General features: G+C 36.0%; 1 protein-coding gene across 1 annotated transcript; it reads right to left on the bottom strand.

Moving 5' to 3' along the window:
* Positions 1-3,770: 3,770 nt before the first annotated feature.
* LOC149829021 (cysteine protease XCP1-like) lies at positions 3,771-9,831 on the bottom strand. The gene is made up of 4 exons (XM_090017029.1): positions 9,555-9,831; positions 7,360-7,592; positions 5,108-5,248; positions 3,771-4,096 (listed from the first exon to the last, which is right to left on the bottom strand). The coding sequence occupies exons 1-4, from the start codon at positions 9,829-9,831 to the stop codon at positions 3,875-3,877; spliced, it is 873 nt and encodes a 290-aa protein (XP_089873155.1). The 3' UTR covers positions 3,771-3,874.
* Between the last annotated feature and the right edge of the window lie 14,860 nt (positions 9,832-24,691).

The raw sequence follows: 24,691 nt of genomic DNA, 5'->3' as shown, positions 1-24,691 counted from the left end.
AAATATACTCTCAATGATCAATATTATCACCTCAAGAGCAAACAAAAATATAGCAATGAAATCAGACAATATATGAGACATATATCAATAAAAAGGGAAAGATCTAAGCATAATCATCAACTCAACTAGATATTTTGGCAATCAAATCAAATTATATAAGTAATATTTCAAGTTAACTTATTTTGGGTCAATTGTAAACATTGCTTACAGATGGTAGAACATTGATAGAACATGGAGCTCATACTTCTAGATTGAATCTGAATTGGTTCTGGATTGAATCTTATACCAAAATGTGAGACCCTAATTTTTTTTTATGAATATTATTTTGAAATTCTTTTTTTCGAAAGGTCAAGATAGTGGAAGACTTTACCTTTAAAACCCTTTTCCTTTCAAAACACGAGTTCTAAACCAAGATACAAAATATCAAAAGACAATTTGTACATTTATGCAAAATATAAGAGTCATTCATTTCATAAAATATACCTTATACAAAATGTTTCTCATTATATACATCTATGTACAAAGTTTCAAAACTACAAAAGCAGTCTCAGATCCACTTTCAAAAGTTTACTGAGCTCAATGCTCCTCGTCGATCTAATCCACCAAAACATCGCCTGAAAAATAATTCAAGTAGTGGAGTGAGATAAACTACAGTCTCAGTGTGATCCAACTACTCCACGAGTATCAGAAAGTAGTAGCACGAGATCAAGTTAGTTTGGAAAGCCACTTAACCAAAAATCCATTTCTCAAACAGGAAAAGTTGATCTTAAACTCATTAGGCATCGACCTTCAGGAGAACTCACACAATGAAAGAGACACAGGAGGTGTCGACCCTCAACTAAACTAATTGATTATAAAAGAACAAAGAGGAGTCAACTCTACATTCTCATGAGTCAACTCTCAAAAACAGGCATAATATCCATAACCAGAAAAGGAGACCACTCTCAGCTCAACAAAATCCATCAATCATAAACAACTAAGATGTCGACTCATCCAACACATAGGTCGACTCTCAACTTTAGAACATATCACTCAACTTCTGCCTCGAGTATCGAGGTTCAGTTTCTCCTAAGCCCCATGGTGGGGGACGGATCTATTAGACTCAATTGACAAGAATTCTTTTCAAAAGGTTGGTGCATGTTTGTTCACATTTAACAAGCTAATTCAAGCCAAAAGAAGACCAAGCGAGTACGTATAATAATCATCCAATAAAGCTTATTATTAATAATTAATTCATTATGCATCATAAATACCCTCTTGGTACCATGAGCCAACACTCAAACATGTTTTTGTAACAAGATATCTCTAGGGTTATCACCCTAAGATTTTCAATTGTATGTATACATATTCTTTTTTTGTTTCTTTAATATTATCAGTATAGAAATGCTCATAATTGGAATCTACAAGATTTTGCATCCCAATAACATCATACAACATGAAATATATATCAATGTATAAAATGGGTTCCTATTGGATCACCCATACTCACATCAATGTATTGTCGTATAAAAGTTGCTCCAAAAACACTAAATATTTGCACTGCAGTCCATAAACAACCAATTTCAGACAGTTTCATTGAATCTCAGGCCTAACAGCTCAAACCTAAAGTTGAAACTCTAAGAAAAACACATTCAGTCAGGAGTTAGACTCACCTAAGCTTTGGAGTCAACCCATATGCTCAGAAGTAGACTCAGAGCCTACACTGGGTAGACTCATTTGCTCAAGAGTAGACTTGATACTTACAATCTGTTGACTCATACGTTCATGAGTCAACTCAAGGTCAACTACCTTCTACTCCCAGAAACACATATCAGAGGGATACTGATGGCGTAAGGATGGTTGCGGCCAACGGAGATCTTATGGCAGTTGAAGGCCACGAACTCGGTGAACCTGATCGGCCACATCGGAATACATGTTCACTTCGATACGTTTCTGGAACATTTCCCTTGTTTGATGAAATTTCTTGAAGAATTTAGATTTTTCTCGTTCGATTCTGCTCTGATCCTTCAATTCTAAGGTTTGTCTTCTGATCTTTTTTTCTTTTTTTTCCTCATCAGGAAACCCAGCGTCAGCTCAGCAAACCAGGTATTTTCTGTATTTTGAATTAGGTCGATCGAAAAAGGAATCAGTGTGTTTGATTAATAGATTAGTTGTTTTTTGGCGTGATACTAAAAATGTGTTTTTAAAGAGAATGACCATGAGTGATTGCTATAACCGTCACTATAGGTCTTCTCTTGCGACGGAAATAGATTTTATTTTGTGACAGAACATTTAGTGACAGCTCTTGGGGCTTTTAGTGACAGATCTTGGGGCCTTTAGTGATGGAAAAGTTTGTCACTAAAAGTCTTTTTTTTTGTTTTGCAGTGAATCCACCTTTTGAATTAATGGTGCTAACAAATCATGATCTTTTTCTGTCAAAAATGTAACTAAATCCTATACAGGTCATACTAATATAATTTTTAACAAAATTACAAATAAGCTCATTGAGTTCTTAACTAGGCCAAGCTCAAGCTCAGGCTTGGCATGTTTGCTAAATGAGTTAGCTTGAGCCAAGCCCCAGAAGCTTGCAAGCTCTGATCATTTTCACCCCTGCTCAGGCCTTAGGGTGGTCTTGAATCTGGTTTCACTTTTTTCTTTTGACCCATCTAGATTAGGATCTTTGCATGATGGATTTGTAAGCAATGCGAAAACTGATTTCATGAAGCTTTCAAGCTCTTGGATTTGCTTTAGTATGGGTTATGCATTAATTTGAGTCATTTATTCATCCAAAGCCACTAGATCTCGAGTCATGCATTGCCTTACAGGCAATTGCTGGTTGGTCTTGACCAACCGGGGGCAGCGCCGTTGGTGGGAGTTGTCAGTGCACGTCACCCTATGGTGGGACGTTGCAGGTTCAAAACCCCAGTGGTACATTGAATAATAACTGGTGGGGGGCTGCCTAACCCCAGCTTGCCTTAAAAAATAAATTGCTGGTTGGTTTTGACCGGTGTTATTTTTCTTGACATTTGCAGCGGTGCTGCATGCAGCTCTGCTGCTGATGGCCATCCATCTCAACATTTCTCGAGATGGACACCACACTCATCTCGAGAAATGCCAAGATGAGTGGCTGTCAAGCAGGTCACTGCATTCCCACCATGCAGCGATGCTGCATATAATGTAAACAAATGTTGTTATTAGTCCCTTTAAGGATTTTTTTTCTTTTAGCACGTACGTAAAATAGATTTGGGGTCTCTTTTCATGGGCAATGCAAGACACATGAATGAGGAATGTCATCTTGAGAAACCATAAGCTCGTGCAACAATCTCTTGTATATATATATATATATAGAGAGAGAGAGAGAGTAATGGGTAGGTGCTAAATGAAATATGTTAAATGGGCTTTTCAGGGTTTCTATCATTTTATTTTTAAATTCTGACCATACAGATGTGATCTATGTACTTGATTTTATAGGGATCAGCTCTTTAAGTATTCGATTCCCACAAATGGGTAGATTTTTATAAGGTTAAAAAAAATCAACTGTCCAAATTCTTTGTAAATTTTTAAAGCTCCAAATATCATTTTTTCATGGAAAACACATGATCCAGGTGTGGATTCCTTGTAAATCTGCCATAACCAACACATTTATGAGTCAAACAGTGAAAAAAAACACATTACTCTCTCTCTCTCTCTCTCTCTCTCTCTCTCTCTCTCTCTATATATATATATATATATATATATATATATATATATATATATATATATATATATATATATATATCATTTAATTAGTTCTCAAAAAAGTGCATCCATTCAACATCCAAGCACTACATTTTATCAGTATGCTGCATGAGCTTTATTTAAAGGCCAAACAAACAATCCACAAAAACTGAAGCACTTAGAACTGAACATGCTTTGTTGGGTAGGATGCCATCTTGTTGATGCCACACAGTCCTTCATTTCTGCCTGTGTTCCTTTGCATTCTAATGTAGCCTCTCTCTCCCCACCTTGGTCCCCATGAATTCTTCACAATGATGTAGTCCAACCCCTTTGATGACCCATACCCAACTGATGTTACTCCATGGTCTAGGTTAGTATCACATGGTCCTGTGAACACCCCCTGAAAATTAAACAATTCAAATTAATGAATTGATCATCTCTAAAAAAGACAACAATGAATATGTGCAGCAACCAGGATCATCCTCATCACCATGAACCTTAACCGATCCACATTGAAAAAGCCCCCTAAATGCTACCTAAGACTCCATAATCAACTCTGTTTTAGTTTCAGTGTTGAACATATAGACTTGGTACTTGGAAGCTTCCTGGCCAATTGGGCAAGTCCCTAAGCATATGGGAATATTAAACAATGTTGTCAAAGTTGAATTGAATCAGCCATATTTCGATCCCAAATCAGCCAATTCGGACCCAGTTAGGCTGAATCGGATTGAAACTGCCTAATACAGATTGAATCGGATTTGATTCGGCCTATGTATGTAATTTTTTTGGTTTTTTATTTTTCTAATTTTTTTAAACAATATTTTTCAATAAACCAGTCCAAAATTATTTGATCTACAACGATTCAGGCTTCTTTTTGGAAAATCTAGTTCGATTCAGAAGCGATTCTGCCAACATTGTCATGAACCAAAATTACTAACAGGAACACCACTATGGTTGGACATCAGGCTGGCCAAGTCCAGCACAACCTGAGGCCCAGCCCAGACCCAGGCTCACTGATAACCTGACCAGACTCCTGTGGGGTTCAGGCCGAGCCCAGACGATATTGGGCTAAGTTCCAGGTGGGTCTCATTGGGTCAGGGCCCTTTAAACCCGACTAGTAAACAGGCCGGGCTGAGCTCAATTGAGATGCCATTTTATCTCTACCTGGAGCCGGCCCAGGTTGTACCAACTACCAACATTTATCAGCTTCAGGCCGCTCAGGGCAGCCCAAAACCCGCATATTTTGGGTCGGGTAACTGGCCCGATGTCCACCCCTAAACGCCATGAACTTGAAACATTTAGGATTCAATCAACAGATGCCAAGTTAAGTATCCCTTAGCCTTGAATTGGTAAGGATGTTTCAAAAGATTAATGGAAGAGGTAATGCTAATTTGAGTACAAGGATGCATACCCCACTGTAGAATTGGAAGTCTCTTCCTGAAGCTTCGATCGCAACAGCCACAGGTTGGTGTGCTAGAGCTTTCAAGAGGCTTTCTTCATCATTTTCTGGCACATCTTCGTATCCGCTAATGGTCACAACTTCAAGATCTCCCTAATAAGCCACCAGCATTCTCACATTCACAGGAACAGATATATGTATATAGTAGGGAGTACCGTTTGACGTAGGGATGGCAGTGGACCCGGGGGAAGGCAGGGCCCCACCGGGGATGAAGGGTATGAAACGGGGATGGAGGCGGGGACGAAGGTTAAAATCCATCCCCGTTCGGGGATGGAGGCGGGGATGGACGTACACTTTTCCCCGTCCCGCCCCGACCCATCCCCGCATCATCCCCGCCCTGACCCATCCCCGTCACTTTTCCCCGCAATATCCCCGCCCCGACCCATCCCCGCAATATCCCACCCCGCCCCGCCTCATCCCCGTTTGAACCGGGGATGGAGGACATGAAACGGGGATGAAGGCGGGGGTGGAAGTTAAAGTCCATCCCGGCCGGGGATGGAGGCGGGGATGGAGGTTCTAATCTTGAGGCGGGGCGGGGGTGGAGACCTTGTCCTCCGCCCCGCCCCACTGCCATCCCTAGTTGGACGCAATGTGGGCCACTGATGGCGTGTGTTAATTTTTCGTTTTAGGACCTTTAGTGGCGGTTGAGGACCCTTAAGGTCCAAAAGGCGAAATAAAATAGTCAGATGCCTCGTGTGCGTTAGACTTCGTTTGATGCCAAAGGTGTCAGATGATACTTTGTTCTTATATATAAATGCTTGATTTTTTTAGGAATCGATTGTTGGATCATCCGATTTAGATACAGGTAGGATTTGATAAGGTTTAAAAATGAACGGTTTAAGGTTTTGATAAATATTCAAGACTTAAAATCAAAAAAACATGATCCAAGTGTTGATAATGTAGAACAAATGAAAACATGGAAAACGCACTTCAAAAGTCTGGTTAGTTGTGCAGTTAGCTAAAAGTGGTTAGCAGCTGCCACCTCTCTCTCTCTCTCTCTCTCTCTCTCTCTCTCTCTATATATATATATATATATATATATATATATATATATATATATATATATATATATATATATATATCATCAAACACACAATGCACATAAAAAAAATCAAAAAAAGAGTTTTTAGCAGCGGTTAAGATGCTAAAAACTGTAAAATGCAAAAAAAATGTTCTGATTTGTGTCAGACGACTTACATGTTTGATGATACGGGTTACTAATATATAGTGGGGTGCATCATCGAACACCCAAAATGTTCGACCAAATGTCAAACTCATATGCACTGGCGATCGCATGGACAATCACTGGTGCCTTTTTTTGTGTGCTCAAGAACCCTTTAGTTGAGGTCACAACCACCACTAAAAGCCCTCGAATGTGCATCTTAGCGGCGTTCGATGCCAGAGGTGTTCAACAATGCTATATATATGTAGGATTTTGATAAACCTCCTCAATGGAAAACCCTCCCAAACTTTTCAAATGGACATTTTATTGTATTTTGGTATTTTTTTAAAATTCCGACCATGTGATCTATATGCTTGCTTTTATACGAATCAGTTGTTAGAGCATTTGATTGCCATGCATGGATAGATTTTTATAAGTTTCAAAAATTAATGGCATACAATTTTCATAAAATTTTGAGGTTCCAAATACCATTGTTCAATCCAAAATTCATGATCTAAGTGTCGATTTTTAGTAAATCAATCATGTTGAACACATTGTACAAGTCAGAATTTAAAAAAAAATACCAAAGTTTTTTCATTTGGTAGGTTTGAGACCATTTTCATTGGGGGAGGTTTTCATTCTCATATATATATATATATATATATATATATATATATATATATATATATATATATATATATATATATATATATATAGAGAGAGAGAGAGAGAGAGAGAGAGAGAGAGAGAGAGAGAGAGAGAGAGTAGTGTGCATGACCAAAACGGACGCTGAGTGCACGTCAGCATCAAAATTGACTTTTAGCGGCGCTTTTGAAGCAACACTAAAGACCATTTTTTCACCCATGGCCTTTAGCTATGCTTTAAAAACATCGCTAAAAGTCATTTTTTTCTGCCAAGACCTTTATCGGTGCTTTTGCAAACTTGCGCTCAGCGCATGTTCATTTTGGTCATGCTCGAAGGTGGTCATACAGCTAATATATATATATATATATATATATATATATATGGAGTTGTGGAATACCTTCTTTTCCAAACAGTTGCTTTCTCTCATGAGATAGGGGTAGTCCTTATCTGTGTGTAGACCTCCATTCTTGACAATGAAAGAGTAGGCATAATCAATGATGCCACCGTTGCATCCTTGGTTGTAGTTATCACAATCAACGAGTTCTTGCTCCGAAAGAGAAGTCAGATTTCCGGTCACAATTTGGTTTATGCCTTCCACAGCAGAAACAGTAGAAAACGCCCAACAACTACCTGCATTTCCCATAACAATGTGGTTATTATGGAACACAATCTACTGTTAAATATCCTGCTCTTAGATTTTGATATTGTAGGAACACTATTGAATGTTTAATTATAAAGTTAGTTTTGCAGCTATATATCAAAATAATGGTAAAACTCATATCCTAAAATGCTCATGAAAAACAAAATGGCAAATGGGAATTAGTAGATGGCCAAAAAAGTGCAATTTGATTTTTAATGAAGGCTTGAAGTTAATGTAAGATGCATTTTGAAAAACCATTCATCCCTTAAGAACCCATCCCCGAAAAAACAAAAAGGAATACAAAAAATAAAAAGAAAAAAGCAAAATAGGTTGCCAATAGCCTGCAAATGTAGTAGGCAAGTAAATACTACCGGCGCAACTTTGGAAAAATGCCTACCTAGTTATTACCACAAAATGAAGGCCATTAAGGCAATAAATCCAGGATTAATTTCTACATGTCTGCTAATTAGTAGTGTTAATTGAAAATGAGAAATTAATTCTGATTTTTGACTGTATTATCTCTGAAGTTTTTCTTTGTCGCTGATTATTGGTCCTTGTCATACGTTTTGTATTATTCATAATTTTATTGTTTTGTATTATGATTATATTTTCATATTTTTATTTACCAAGTAAGATTTTTCAAAGAAAAACCAGAATTTCCAATGTATTATGAGATTTTCCCAGGCCGAAAATTTATGTAGATTGAGATTTGAGACATTGCTATAAAATGCCCAGTTGATACAACAATACATAGCGAAACTCATTCTGCATGCTTTTCTTCAAATGCAATTACAGAGGTCTGAGCCCAATAAGGTTCCGCTCATTTGGTTGGGTTTAGGGCTGGTAAATGAGCCGAACGAACTGAACAAAGCATGCTCAGGGCTCTGCTCATTTACCGGTGGATTGAGCTCGTGACTCGGCTCATGTTCGTTTTTAGCTGAGTTGAGCTTGAGCTTAGCTCATCCCTGAATGAGACGACTCGAACAAAAGTCGGCTCATGTAAAATCATTCTGTGTTACTTATACATGGAATATATATGTTTTTATTTATTACACTTAAATTATATATATTTTATATATCACACTTAAGAGTTCATATTTTATGTATATATTTTTCATGCATTCTTCTTTATATATATATATAGCTCCAAGACCATTTATCTCTCAAACCCTTTTAGAAAACATACTTGTATGTGTTTTTTATTTAATCTAAACTGACAAATGTGATCTCTATACTTTATTTAGTACAAGACATGTATTAGTTTAAGCCTTTTTTGTCTTAATGCGTTTTTAGCTCAATGAGAAAGTCAATGGTATGTATTGCACCAAAGACTTGATTAACTAAAAATCAAGAATTCTGATTCGATCCAAAACATGGTTTTTAGCAAATAAACAATGATAAGTTTGGATTAAACAAAAAACTTACGCAAATATGATTTTTAAAGGGATCCATCTATGCAATTATACATAGGGGTGGCAATCGGGTCGGGTTGGCAGGTCGGGTTGGCAGGTCAGCATACCTCAACCCGAACCCGAACCGTTTATTAAACGGGTCGGCTGTGGCAAACATGAACCCGACCCGTTTATTAAACGGGTAACCCGACACGACCCTCCAACCCGCTTAATAAACTGGTTGGGTCGGGTAAACGGGTTGGCAGGTTGGCGGACGGGTTGGCATGTTGACCCGCCCGCCTAACCCGTTTATTAAACGGGTCAGCCGGGTTGGCGGGTTGGCATACCCCTAACACGAACCTGACCCGTTTAATAAACGGGTTAGGCGGGTCGACCCATTTATTAAATGGGTTCGTTTTTGCCCAACCCGAACCCGCCTAAGAGGCGGGTTGGCAGGTCGGGTTGGCGGTTCATGTCAGGTTTTGCCACCCCTAATTATACACCTAACACCAGCCTGATCACAGAAGAGAAAAGGAAGAGTAATCTTAATATAAGTCTTACCACATTGCCCTTGGTTCTTCACACTAGTGACAGCCCCTTTCTTCCTCCAATCAACAGACTTGGGAATATCAGCAACATTTCTGTACCTAAAGACTTTCCTTAAGTCACCAACTTCTCTTTTCCTTGGCAGAATGGCTTTGGTACCAAGATAGTTGCTATTGAACTCTTCATGGCTCATGTCTGCAAATTCATTCAGCCCAAGCCAGTAACTCTTATTCTTCCTGTTCACTTTATCAATGTGCATAAGATTGTCCTTGAATATCTCAAACCTCTGCATTTTCTCTTCGAAAGTGTCGTAAGCCTTCCCGTGTTTGGACAACCAAGACCCGAACAAATCGATAAGTCGTTCTTCTGTGCTAAGATCATCTTCGGCGTACCCAATGATCGAAAATTCGCGAGAATATGCAAAGGAAATGAGATTAAGGAAGGAAAAGAGAACAAGGTACGTGGAAGTGGAGGCCATTTTTTAAATAAGGTGAAGGCTAGCTACAAAGATTTTGATGCTTATTTGAGGACAATATCCTGAGGTTTTATAGGATGGCTTCTACTTCCCTTCAGTGTAAAGGCTACATAAAATAATAATGCAAAATGATGCTGATACTTTAAGCATGGAATGCTAGCAGGCTTTACTGATAATGTTTGGATCCTTAAATTGAAAGCAAGAGTGCAATAATCAAAGAAATAATAACATAAAAAGAGGTCTTTTAAAATTCAGCAAGGGCACCTTGGTAGACAGTTAATTGCTCACACTTGCCCAGCAATTTCTATGGATAATACTATATATGAGGATGTTATATATGCATATCCTTGGTTCCTGGAGATCTAGCCCAACACCATCATTACCACTAGTTGCCTTAGATGAAAGAAAGTGTGACTCCAGTGCACTCATGATCAAACTTAAACATTTTCTGTAAGTTGGAATTTTGAGTCGTGGAACTTCTTTGTGGTCATCAAGTTTATGCTTTACATGATTTATGTAAAGCATTTGAGGTTGAAGATCTTCTTACTTTTAATTTCTGAGAGTTAATTGCTTTCTAGTTTTGCCACTACAAGAAAGTGTGGTCCATCACTATTATCTATGAACCCAAAAAAACAAACAAAAGGCAGGCAGGCTTAGAAGCAAAGTGAGCTATCAAAATTTAAATCTAAGATGTTGGATGTGGGTTTTGCAGGCACTGTGCCTAATGCATGGGTCATGAAATGATTCCACCACCCACCAATCTTGTAAAAGATTCTATTGTAAGGGCAATTTACTTTTGACTAGACAAACTGGGTCCCCTGCTCCTTCAACAAGGTATCATTGGGATTATATGGACCTTAAAAATTTATCCTTACAGTATAAAGCCTCGTTTGTGTGGACTTCAAATTTCAGTTTTGTGCTATTAGTTTGTGAAATCCATTTATTAGAATCAGAACTTTTGGGAACTTATTTTAATCTACAGATAATTCAATTGGTCTTTGCCCGATGCTTTACCTCTCAAACATTGTTAATAATTTGGAAGTGGATATGTGTAGTTCAAATTTGGGATTTACCATGTGGATCATAGTGTTGAATAGCCAAATATGGGTGTTAACCATCAACAGATGCTTGTATATAACTTAAAAAATCAACAATCATACAGCTCTATATGGATTTCATATATGTTAAACTAGATTTAGTTGACTTATAAGTGATAACATGTGGCTTAATGGTGTTAACCATGAGGATATATAATTTAAGAATAAGTGGGATCATACTGTGGCTCAAATATGGTTGTGCCAAACCTATTTAAAGAGTCATTTCTAAATCATGTGGGAAATCAACGCGACTAAGGTTGGACCAAAAGACAAGTGGATTCACATGCTATCAATCTATGAGTTGGATCTAGCTCAACCCATAGACACCAATGATTTGGATGACAGATTGATAACTAGGTTACATGCAGGTTAGTAGCTGTCGTCCAAACAGCAAAACCAGGTTTTCAAAGTTTTTTAGAATTGAGGTTTTGATCCAGGTTTCCAGAAAACCATGCAAGTTTTGTTAGCATGTCATCAAAACAAGGTTTTTCCTAAGCTGGATTTTTACCTAGGTTTGACCCTAAACCTGGTTTAGTAAAATCTGGTTTTGAGTCACACAAAAAAAACTAAAACCAGGTTTCACTCTGAAAAACAGGTTTTGACGCCAAAACCAGTAGGTGGTTTTAGGTCCACCTACCACATGTTTGTTTCAAATTTTAAGTACTCCATTAGGACCATATTGAGTTTGATTTTATGAGGAAAAAAATGGTACTTCTTAAACAAAAGACTACACATAAAACTATCTGATCTCTGCCTCACTAGGGCACGTTTGGAAGGGGGAAAGATGAAGGAAAAGTGATACAAAATGAAAAAAAACACTCCAAACTAGACAACATTTCTCTCTTAGAGAATTTTTCTAAAAAGTACATTTTTTATAGGAAACATTAATCCTGCAGAAGGGAGGGTGAAGGAATGTTTCGAGGGAAATTTTGTGATCTCTCTCTCTCCATCTCACCATCATCAATGTTCACCACCTCCCAAAAAACGGCCATCCCCACGATTATTTTCCACCATCCATCTTACCGCCACCACCACTATCACCCACCATCACCCACCTTTCAAAAAAATGCACCAGAGAAGCTTCACCACTAGCCAAGATGATTTTTCACCACCACCACCACCACTACCACCATCACCCACATCCTGAAAAACTACCCCTCCCCACGATGATTTTTTACCATACATCTCACCGCTACCGCTACCACTACCACTACCACCCATCATCACCCACCTTTCAAAAAAATGTACCGGAGAAGCTCCACCACCACCCCCATGATGATTTTCCACCATCACTCATCTCCGAAAAAACTGCACTGAAAAGCTCCACCACCACCCTCCTCCTCTCTCTCATTTTTTTAAGATTTTCTATTTTTATTTTTGTCATGCTACCCAAACAAGTGAAAATTTTCCATTTAGAAAAAATATCTTTTCAAAACTTTTAATAGAAAAAATTTTCTTTTCCTATGAGAGTTTTTCTTGCTTCCAAACATGTGCAAGGTTTAGGTCAGAGCACGTACATGGACCATGTATATGCGGGATGAATGCACCTTTTTTTTCAAACAAGGACACAAGGACATGAATTTTTTTACCATATAGCACTTTTATATTTTAACATATAAAAGTATGCTGATTATTGACAATATTATTAAATATAATTATAAAGTATTTTAAAAATTATAAAATAACATCTATACGCAGATATCTATTCTTCATAGTGATCTTATTCAGGGCATGATAATCAATGCACATCCTCTAGCCACCTTATCTTTCTTTGACATTAAAATGACTGGATAACAATATGATACATAGCTAGGCTTAGTCATCCATTTCCTTTAAGCTCCATAATTTTCCTCTTAATATCTTCATTTTGTAATAGTGAATTCCAGTGGAGGCTAAAGTTAAGTAATAGAGAATCTCTAATTAACTGGATCCCATGCTCCACAAATTTCTTAGATGGTATGCGTTAACTGAAGATTTTGAAATAAACCCTCATACAACTTTTGAAAATATCTCAATTCATCCTTTTGGTTTTCATTGCTTAGGTCTCACCATCAATAAAACAAGCCTTTCACAAGCATTTACTTACCTTTTTCCTGGACAAGCAGTGATCAAATTACGGTCGCACCGATGATTCTTCTATATTCTACTTGAATCTTCAAGTGGATATCTCTAAAACTTATGGTTCTAAAGGATGTTACTGTTTGTGGGGTATAACTTGGGATTAGGTTCTTGGACCTCCTCTTGTTCTTCTATTTCACTTGCACTAAAAACTTTCTTAGCCATTCTTTTGTTGTCTTTTTTATTTTTCTGTGCTTTTGAGTGATGTTCTTGGTGATGCTCTGGTATTTTTGCATTGAATAGTTATAGTTTTGCGACTAGCTTTCTTGATTCATCTTTCCAGATAATTTTTATGCAATCTCATATTATATTTTATTAGAATCAAGTGCTCATTAATAAGGATATCAAAGGAAGTGGCTTGCTTGTGACATTCATTGGTGTATTATTGAATGGCTCTACCACCTAGCCAGTGGATAAAACTGTCTCTTCATCAAAATTTTAAAAAAAAAATCTTCCAATGGAAGAAATGACATGATTATTCATATCTGAATTAATTCAAAGCATGTTTAGAGAGTTTTAAATGAGTAAAAGAGAGCTTTTGAGAAGTAGTATATTTATATAATGTAAAATATGTTTCTAGCTGATCCAACAAATTATCGATCCTGTCTGCATTTAGTGTTCTTTCACAAGAGATAAATTTAAGCTTCAACTTAAAATGGTTGCTTAGAAGGTTACCAATTACTTGATTGCAAGTTACTCTTTTCATCATTTTCTACCTCATCAGTTCTTTGCTCCTCTTCTTTGCAGGTGGTGTTGCACTTGAACCCTTGGGATCATCAATCAGAAGTACTACCCTAGGTACCAGCTGGGTGAGTTGAGCAATTGAACAATTTGCTCTCCTAGTTAAGTGGGATTGATTCACCTTTATACAAGGCTCTCTTCTTACTTTCATGCATTTTTAGACTCTATAATTGCATTATAGATTGTTAGTGTTAGCTATGAGTGCCAACCAAGGTTGTCTGATGATGTCTTCTTTTAAATCGTTGTAATTTTGAAAAGATTTTTATATGTAAAACATGTGAAAACCAGACATCAAATAATAAAAACCGGTTCTCACTAGTGGATGAGACCGGGTCGAACTCAGGGAACGGGAATATGTTGTATTCAAACACACAAGTCTAAACTAATCTTTATTGTTGAATTATTGAAATGTAAAATGTTTTAAGAAAAGTAAAAACAACTAGCTATTACAACAAATGAATACCCTTCGCAGAGGGCGTAAAGTGCAATATTTACAAACCCAATTAAATTCCTAATTCTAAACTAAAACGTAAAAAGAAGCTTTATTCTTCGTACTTTGCGTGTAGTGTAATCACTTCAGCTCCACTCCTGTGCAATCCTGCACAAATCAAATGAACACAAGCAGTACACCAGATATACGAAAAAACTATACTAAACACAGTTTATGATAATTCAATGCTAAAACAAGGAAAGATGATGTGAACGACATGGGATGAAAAGTTTGAATGAAAATGATTACTAAATGCTAAATGAAAAGTACTACAATGTTAATGCTACAGTATGCAATATAACTACTAACTACTTTAAATCACTACTAACAGCATCAAACACTAAGTAATACTATTAACTATGTTAAACTTCATGACAAATCACTAATTAAACCTAAGTACTTAATGTAATTTCAAAGCAACTAACAACTATTTTCAATATCAAAGAATCAATTAATCAATCAACTAAGTAACCTATTATCGACACACTAAGCAATCTACCTACTAAGTAATATCTAAGAAATCAGCTAATCATTAACATCTGATCCAACCATTCAATTAGACATCAGTAATTCAGTAGTTCAAACCGGATCCAAGTATCCAATTAATCTGGTTCAGCCACACAACAACCTTGCCAAAAAAAAACAGATAGGTTTGGCTTCAAATATCAAACCAGAAATCAATTAATCAATTTACTGAATTCCCTTACTTAACAATTAAACAGTTACACACTGATGAAGAATAGTAAAGGCACGACAATGGAACTTGAAACACATATCTGATCAACTTTTCACAGCAATGGGTAAAATAAGTTCCGGCAGATCAAGAGAGCTCAGGTAGGATAATGCCGGATTCCTGGTTTTCAAGGTACATGTGAAGGGCATCCGGCTGAAGCAGATTATGGTTATGATAAACTAGAAATCAGATGTCAATCCCAACTTCTGGCTGAGTGAAATCAGATAAATGATCGAAAAAAATAGATTCGATCTTGATCGCTGGAATTTGATTGATCGGAAGCATACATTTGATTTTCGGACTTCAGTCATTCAATCCAGAGATCAATCATTCGATCAATCTGTTGTATTATGATTCAGAGGAAATGTAGCATATCAAGCTCTGTTTGTTCTGATGAACAGCAGATCAATCTATGTTGGACCATTGCAGAATACTTCAGGGCAAACAAGAAATTCTGGTGAATGAATAGAAATTCCGGCTATGTTTTTACAATTTCTCCAGATTTAATGCAAATAAAACTTATCAGACCCGATGATCACAATCAACTTTTTATTAAACTAATGATCTAAAAAAAAACATGTAATATGATGAAATCGGATAATACAATGAAGAAAAAAAATGTAATCTACTGAAACAAGGTATGCGATGAGAATTTCTGAATATAAGATGCAATAAGAAGAAGAAAAAAATACAGATCTAACAGAAATACAATGCGTGATGTATTGATGCACAAAACATAAAATGTCTAACTGATACTGAATTAAAAACTATAACTCACACTGAAGAAGAAGAGAAAGAAGAAATCGGATGAAGAAGAAATAAAGAAGAAGAAGAAGAAGAAGAAGAAGAAGTTCTGAAGAAGAAGAAGAAGAAGATTAAATGCTTACCGTGAAATGGAAGAAATCGGGGAAGAGGTGGCCTCCACCATTCACGCCGCCGCCGCCGGACTGAAGATCTCCACCGCCGGATTGAAGAAGAAGATAAGGAGGGAGAAGAGAAAGGCAAGGGAAAAGAGAGAGGGAAGAAAGGAAGGGGAAATCCGGTGGAAGAAGGGGGAAAAGAGAGTGAACAGAGGGGAAAGAAGAAGGACTTGGCGTAAATGGGGAGACAAATGAATTTTTTCTTCCTTCGTGGGTTTTAAAACCCCAAACCGGCTGGAACCGGTTCAAACAGAATTTTTCCAATTCAAAAACAATGCAAACCGGTTCCAGCCGGTTTGCTTATTCATGTTTTTCAATTTTTTCCAAGAAACCCAAACCGTGTAAACCGGTTGGTTATTTTATATTTTTTTTCAATTTTAAAAAAACAAAAACTATGTAAACTAGTTTATTATAAAGTTTTCAAAAATTAAAATCAAAACTTATTTATAAAGAAACTAAAAAAAACTATTCTAACTATTTATATTTATATTTAATTTTTTTTCTTTTCTAAAAAAAACAAACATTTAAAATGATTTTAAAAACTATTTTCTCTATTTTTTTTTATTTTTTTTTAATTAAAAACTAACACTAGACTACTATGAATATAACAAAAACTAAAATATGTATAAAAATGTAAAATAAAACTATTTTTCATGCATTTTCTATTTTTAAATCATTTTAGCACATTTACTCGAAAACTAACATAAAATTGGGTTTTTGAAACATTATTTCATAAAATCATGCATATTTAAATGTTAATAAACCCTGAATTATATGCATGATCAAATACCCCCATGCTTATGTTTTGCTAGTCCTCGAGCAAACTAGAAAAATGCAAGAAATCAAACTATCACCTAACTCACTTTCGTAGGAATCACGGTTGCATTTAGCTCATGCAACAAGCCCTTTCAACCCCTGGGTTACCCAAGTGGACGAGTAAGGTCTCGTGAGGGTTTGCAGTGATGCTACCCACAAACATCTCTGTCATGTATGCATAATATTACACATCTTCATAATCAGTAGGTAATCAAAGACTTTATTTTCACAAATATTTCCTGTTATTTCAAAATCACAATATAATTAGAATCTTTTATATACCACCACAGAAAAAGAATTTCTTTCACTTTTCTAAATATCACAATTATTTATGTTTTATTCTTAGAAAATCCAATAAAAACATATTATTATTTACTTATCCTCACTCATATGTTTTCTGCACAGGTTTTCTCAATCATACTTCTAAGCACTGAACTTTTCTTTCTTTTTCAGCTCTTTTCTCAATTTTTTTCATTTTTTTCACGCTTTTTCTTTTTGCGTATTCATTCTTCTCTTATAGCTTGCGTGTGGTCTGCTTTTATGCCTTGTGCAATGTCAATATCTTCTATACTTTTCAATACATATCACAAGATATCAACTAAGACATAAAAGTGACTTCCTTCATTCACCCTTATAACATGAGAGTCAAACATTTCAACTTGTATCTGTTCTCAGTTACTTAGGATCACAAAGTTTTCCACTCTCCTTTTCGAAAATGGAATTAAAAGTTTCAACTTACATCTAAGTTCCATCTACTAAGGATTGTGGAATTATCCAAACAACCTAACACATGCTATATTTTTTTTCTTTTGAGCTCATTTTTACGCTTTTGTTCATTTGCTTAGTTTTTCAAAAATAGAACTGTGTATATTCATATTTATGATTCAAAATAAATTCTAACATGTATCTATCATCATTTCTTTGAAATCCGCATAAACAACCATAATTTTTAGATCTATGTCAGAAAAAATTTTCGTGGGGCTTAAAAATCCTCTAAAAACATCAGATTTGAAATAACATTCATATAAGTTTAAACTCTTTCTTTAAAAATCTACTTTTCATGAGAGATATGTAAACATGTGCAAGAACGTAAACAGAAATATCAAGGTGTGCAAACTACACCCTCCCCCATGCTTGAATGACACTGTCCCAGTGGCACTCCCCCATGCTTATATGAAACTATGTGAATGCACATGAGAGAAAATAATTGAGGGAAAAGAGTAGAATGACCTGACATGAAAAAATACACGTTCTATGAATGTAATAAATGCAATGTATACATGACAAAACACAAAACTCATGAAAGAAACAAAAAGAACATGAAAAACTCATGAAAAAGTAAAAACAAAATAAAATCTATAAATTCTAAACAAATCTACAAGATATGGGTTGCCTCCCATAAAGTGCTAAGTTTCACGTCCCCAGCCAGACGGATCCCTGGAAAAACTTTCATCGTCCATGAGATCAATGGACATGAAGTCAGACTCAACCGGGCTCTATGAAGAAAAGAGTGTCATCTGTGACACTACGCACTGTGTTTCCATCCCATCTACCTCTAACTGTAGGATCATAACTTTCTCGACGTGAAGAACAGAGATTAGTCTCATCTGAGAGACTGGTCAAGAATCGAGAGTCTAGGACCGACCGAGTATCAATGAATGCTACTTCAGATAAGTGGTGAATATGATCAGGCTTGACTTGGCCAAGCACCTTCTGCATCTGCACCTCTTGCTTACTCAAAACGATTGGTGATCCTAAAGGTTGAGAAAATGGGGCTTTATATAATGAAAATGTATGCTGTGAGTAAGGCCCCTTCTGTTGAGGTATCATGGAGATCGACTCGTCAGTAGAAATGATATGCGGTTCATGAGTCGATTCCTTAGTAGAGTGACACGCCCTCCCATACTGAAGGGATGTAACAGATTTGACTGGCTCATGATATGAAGTAGGTTGCAAGTCAAATGACATGGAATCCTCTCCCTTGGATGTGACAATAGACTGACTAGATGGGTTCCCCTCTCTTTGCCTACTGAAGGCCTCAACCAATTGTCCCATTTGAGTCTCTAGCTTGGCTATTGACTGCCTATGGGAACTCAAAAGTTGTAATATCCTATCTTGGAAGGATTGACTAAATGAAGGCTCATGAGGATGGGGTTGAGTATAAGCAGGTTGGGCTGGGGGATGAACCTGTAAAAAAATGGGGTGCGAGTAACCTTGTGAAGGGTTATTGGGTCTATACTGTGTCTGGGAGGGCTGTTGGGATGTGGAAATAGACTGGTTTCGCCAACCTGGGTTATATGAGGATGTAAATGAATCGGGTATGGGTTTAGCGAAACCTTGGGCAGCATTCACCTGCTTCTGAACGAATTCAGGATATAATGACGCTGCCGAACAATCCGCAACACAGTGTGCAGGGCTAGCGCATAGCTCGCACACTCTTTCTACTGGATTTCTCGAAGAATTGGCTAGGAATTGATCTAACTTCCTAGTCAATTGGTCAACCTTGGTACGCAATTCTAATTCGGACCCAACTTCAGAAATCCCAACCTTCCTAGGACCACTAGATAGAGATGTAGTCCTATCGAGCCGTGAAGACAAGTTATGATGCATCGTGTTTTCACTCAAGGTCTCGAATAGAGACCACGCCTCGTCCTCACTTTTGAGCATAAAAGTGCCCCCACAAGACGAATCAACCATTTGACGATGCTTTTCAGTAAGCCCATCATAAAAATACTGCACCAACTGCCAACGAGGCACCTGGTGATGGGGACACTTGCGGAGAAGATCTTTCAATCTCTCCCAAGACTCGTGAAATTGTTCTCCCTCAATTTGAGAAAAACTGGTTATAGCTTTACGAAACTGGTTCGTCTTACCAATTGGGAAATATTTTTTTAAAAATTCTTTTTGCATTCCTTCCCAAGTAGTAATACGAACTGTCTCAAGAGATTTTAACCAGTGCTTGGCTTTATCTTTGAGAGAGAACGGAAACAAAGTTAACCTCATAGCATCATCTCCAAAGTTATTGATTCGCACAGTCGAGCAAATCTCAAGGAATTCGTCGAGATGACGATATGGGTCTTCATTGCTAAGGCCATAAAACGATGGTAACATTTGAATCACACTGGCCATAATCTCAAAATGGCTCGCTCCTACATCAGGTCTCGTGATGCAGGAGGTGGGAGTATACGTATTTGGCATGAAGTACTCCCTCAAAGGACGGATCAAATGATAATCGTCAGCCATTGCATACACCTTGGAGTAGACCGGTGTAGCACACGTCCTAACTTTGGGTTTTCTACCTAACTAACGCACTAAGCGGCCAAACCACGCAAACCACAAAGCGAGTAAACTAAAAACAACAAAAACTAAACAAACACCACGCAGTTACACATAACAGAGATTATGCATGAGAAATATAAAATCTATGTGTACGGTACCAATCGTACACAATCACCTCTAAGGGGGTCCTAGTAGGTGGGCTGTGCAGAAAAATAAGCTCTTCTCTAAGATATGCACATACGTGGTTCTAAACCTAAATGCAACACAAACACTAGGCAATAAAGCGAATACTAATATTACGCCGTTCCCTGGCAACGGCGCCAAAAATTTGATGTCTTCTTTTAAATCGTTGTAATTTTGAAAAGATTTTTATATGTAAAACATGTGAAAACCAGACATCAAATAATAAAAAACGGTTCTCACTAGTGGATGAGACCGGGTCGAACTCAGGGAACGGGAATATGTTGTATTCAAACACACAAGTCTAAACTAATCTTTATTGCTGAATTATTGAAATGTAAAATGTTTTAAGAAAAGTAAAAACAACTAGCTATTACAACAAATGAATACCCTTCGCAGAGGGCGTAAAGTGCAATATTTACAAACCCAATTAAATTCCTAATTCTAAACTAAAACGTAAAAAGAAGCTTTATTCTTCGTACTTTGCGTGTAGTGTAATCACTTCAGCTCCACTCCTGTGCAATCCTGCACAAATCAAATGAACACAAGCAGTACACCAGATATACGAAAAAACTATACTAAACACAGTTTATGATAATTCAATGCTAAAACAAGGAAAGATGATGTGAACGACATGGGATGAAAAGTTTGAATGAAAATGATTACTAAATGCTAAATGAAAAGTACTACAATGTTAATGCTACAGTATGCAATATAACTACTAACTACTTTAAATCACTACTAACAGCATCAAACACTAAGTAATACTATTAACTATGTTAAACTTCATGACAAATCACTAATTAAACCTAAGTACTTAATGTAATTTCAAAGCAACTAACAACTATTTTCAATATCAAAGAATCAATTAATCAATCAACTAAGTAACCTATTATCGACACACTAAGCAATCTACCTACTAAGTAATATCTAAGAAATCAGCTAATCATTAACATCTGATCCAACCATTCAATTAGACATCAGTAATTCAGTAGTTCAAACCGGATCCAAGTATCCAATTAATCTGGTTCAGCCACACAACAACCTTGCCAAAAAAAAACAGATAGGTTTGGCTTCAAATATCAAACCAGAAATCAATTAATCAATTTACTGAATTCCCTTACTCAACAATTAAACAGTTACACACTGATGAAGAATAGTAAAGGCACGACAATGGAACTTGAAACACATATCCGATCAACTTTTCACAGCAATGGGTAAAATAAGTTCCGGCAGATCAAGAGAGCTCAGGTAGGATAATGCCGGATTCCTGGTTTTCAAGGTACATGTGAAGGGCATCCGGCTGAAGCAGATTATGGTTATGATAAACTAGAAATCAGATGTCAATCCCAACTTCTGGCTGAGTGAAATCAGATAAATGATCGAAAAAATTAGATTCAATCTTGATCGCTGGAATTTGATTGATCGGAAGCATACATTTGATTTTCGGACTTCAGTCATTCAATCCAGAGATCAATCTGTTGTATTATGATTCAGAGGAAATGTAGCATATCAAGCTCTGTTTGTTCTGATGAACAGCAGATCAATCTATGTTGGACCATTGCAGAATACTTCAGGGCAAACAAGAAATTCTAGTGAATGAATAGAAATTCCGGCTATGTTTTTACAATTTCTCCAGATTTAATGCAAATAAAACTGATCAGACCCGATGATCACAATCAACTTTTTATTAAACTAATGATCTAAAAAAAAACATGTAATATGATGAAATCAGATAATACAATGAAGAAGAAAAAATGTAATCTACTGAAACAAGGTATGCGATGAGAATTTCTGAATATAAGATGCAATAAGAAGAAGAAAAAAATACAGATCTAACAGAAATACAATGCGTGATGTATTGATGCACAAAACATAAAATGTCTAACTGATACTGAATTAAAAACTATAACTCACACTGAAGAAGAAGAGAAAGAAGAAATCGGATGAAGAAGAAATAAAGAAGAAGAAGAAGAAGAAGAAGAAGAAGTTCTGAAGAAGAAGAAGAAGAAGATTAAATGCTTATCGTGAAATGGAAGAAATCGGGGAAGAGGTGGCCTCCACCATTCACACCGCCGCCGCCGGACTGAAGATCTCCACCGCCGGATTGAAGAAGAAGATAAGGAGGGAGAAGAGAAAGGCAAGGGAAAAGAGAGAGGGAAGAAAGGAAGGGGAAATCCGGTGGAAGAAGGGGGAAAAGAGAGTGAACAGAGGGGAAAGAATAAGGACTTTGCGTAAATGGGGAGACAAATGAATTTTTTCTTCCTTCGTGGGTTTTAAAACCCCAAACCGGCTGGAACCGGTTCAAACAGAATTTTTCCAATTCAAAAACAATGCAAACCGGTTCCAGCCGGTTTGCTTATTCATGTTTTTCAATTTTTTCCAATAAACCGGTTGGTTATTTTATATTTTTTTTTTAATTTTAAAAAAACAAAAACTATGTAAACTAGTTTATTATAAAGTTTTCAAAAATTAAAATCAAAACTTATTTATAAAGAAACTAAAAAAAACTATTCTAACTATTTATATTTATATTTATTTTTTTTTCTTTTCTAAAAAAAACAAACATTTAAAATTATTTTAAAAACTATTTTCTCTATTTTTTTTTATTTTTTTTTAATTGAAAACTAACACTAGACTACTATGAATATAACAAAAACTAAAATATGTATAAAAATGTAAAATAAAACTATTTTTCATGCATTTTCTATTTTTAAATCATTTTAACACATTTACTCGAAAACTAACATAAAATTGGGTTTTTGAAACATTATTTCATAAAATCATGCATATTTAAATGTTAATAAACCCTGAATTATATGCATGATCATCTGACTAGGAAGCGAAAGCAAAAAATGATACAGAAAGTATAAGCGACGCATTTTAAAATGTATAGGAAGTGAGAAGCCGGGAATAAAAATAATAATATAAGAATTGAATGTGAATCAAAATGAAACATAAATAAAAACTAAAATAAAAGTGCTTATTCTTAAATTTTATGATTTTTAGTGTAAGAATTAAATTTTTAACAAAATCTAAAAATGATGACTTGCTAATTTAAAAAAACACATGGAAGTGAGTGAGAAGTGTGAAAGTAAATACACAAAAACATGAAAAGTAGAGTGAGCGGACATATAAGCAAAATAGATGAATTGTGTGGAAAGCATAGGAGAAGCGTGAGAGAATCAAGATTCTCATTATGTTTCAGAAGTGAGGAGTATCGCGCTTTCCTAGTGAATTTTCAAAAAGCAGGTTTCCCACCTATCTAAAAAGCTTTCGGTAACTCTGGTAGCAACATTGTCTAAATTAGAAGAGAAATTTTTCACTTTTTTAATTTACCATAATCATATCTTTTGATAACTGAAGATGAAATAAAAGAGAAACATTAAAAAATTGAGAAAATATGAAAATAGGGCTTTAAACTCGCATTCCTTTCACTGATCCTCTAAATCCCTCAACATCTCAGGGGGAATATGTCCAAATGACAGGGAGGAAAGAACCCACACTATGAGTAACCCTAACTCCCTTATACCTATTTATGCTAACGGGATACCTTACCCACACTATGCCTTTCCTTTCCTAATTAAGTTAAGATCATGTTACTAATTAAAGAAAGAAAACTTATCAAATTAAGCAAGTTCTTGGTACAACCCACACATTCCCATCCATGGATAAAACTTATCACTTATAGATGAGAAATAAAACTGCTAATTTATTTAGATCAAGAGACGTGAATTTGCCAAGCCATACTATATAGTAAGTCAAAATTTGACTGACCAAAATTACACACTAAATGACTTCGAATTGGTCTTCAAATAGTGTTAGATCGTTCATTCACTTATATGGCTTTTTTAATTAGTTTTATAATAAAATAAAAATCACAATATTCTGAGATCGATAACTATGGTTTTTGTCTTGTCAAACTCTAATTTCTTGATTTTCTCTTCAATTATATCTGGATTTCAGCCTAATTAGTTCAAACTATTTTTAAATCCACTGGATCAAGTTGGGTTGTAGAAGCCATAGCTCAGTACTTAGTATTCAATTCATGCAATTTCTGATATATGTTAAGAATCCTTTTGAGGGTTTACATTGTATTATTTAACAATTAGATTTGATTCCATTGTTCAGTATAAAAATGCCTAACAATTAGATGAGTCGTAATTTGACAATTTTAACTAAAAAATCAACTGGATTATATATTCAATATTGATGCAGCAGCAGGAGCGGAATATGATCTGGGTTCATTAGATTATTTGGATCCACATTTTTTATTTTTTATTTTTTAGATTGTATTTTGGAT

This window comes from Nuphar pumila, chromosome 9, assembly GCF_984573655.1.
Source record: "Nuphar pumila chromosome 9, dmNupPumi1.hap1.1, whole genome shotgun sequence".
Classification (NCBI taxonomy): Eukaryota; Viridiplantae; Streptophyta; class Magnoliopsida; order Nymphaeales; family Nymphaeaceae; genus Nuphar; species Nuphar pumila.
This window is presented reverse-complemented; position numbering and strand designations above follow the sequence as displayed.

What these genes read in the sequence shown, in the direction of transcription:
- LOC149829021 (XM_090017029.1), bottom strand. Translation starts at nt 9,831, where the DNA reads ATGCAGAGGTTTGAGATATTCAAGGACAATCTTATGCACATTGATAAA. An exon ending in GAAGAACCAAGGGCAATGTG is followed by an intron (nt 7,593 to 9,554) that starts GTAAGACTTATA and finishes TGGGAAATGCAG; the next exon opens with GTAGTTGTTGGGCGTTTTCT. An exon ending in ACTTCCAATTCTACAGTGGG is followed by an intron (nt 4,097 to 5,107) that starts GTATGCATCCTT and finishes TTTAATTTTCAG; the next exon opens with GGGGTGTTCACAGGACCATG.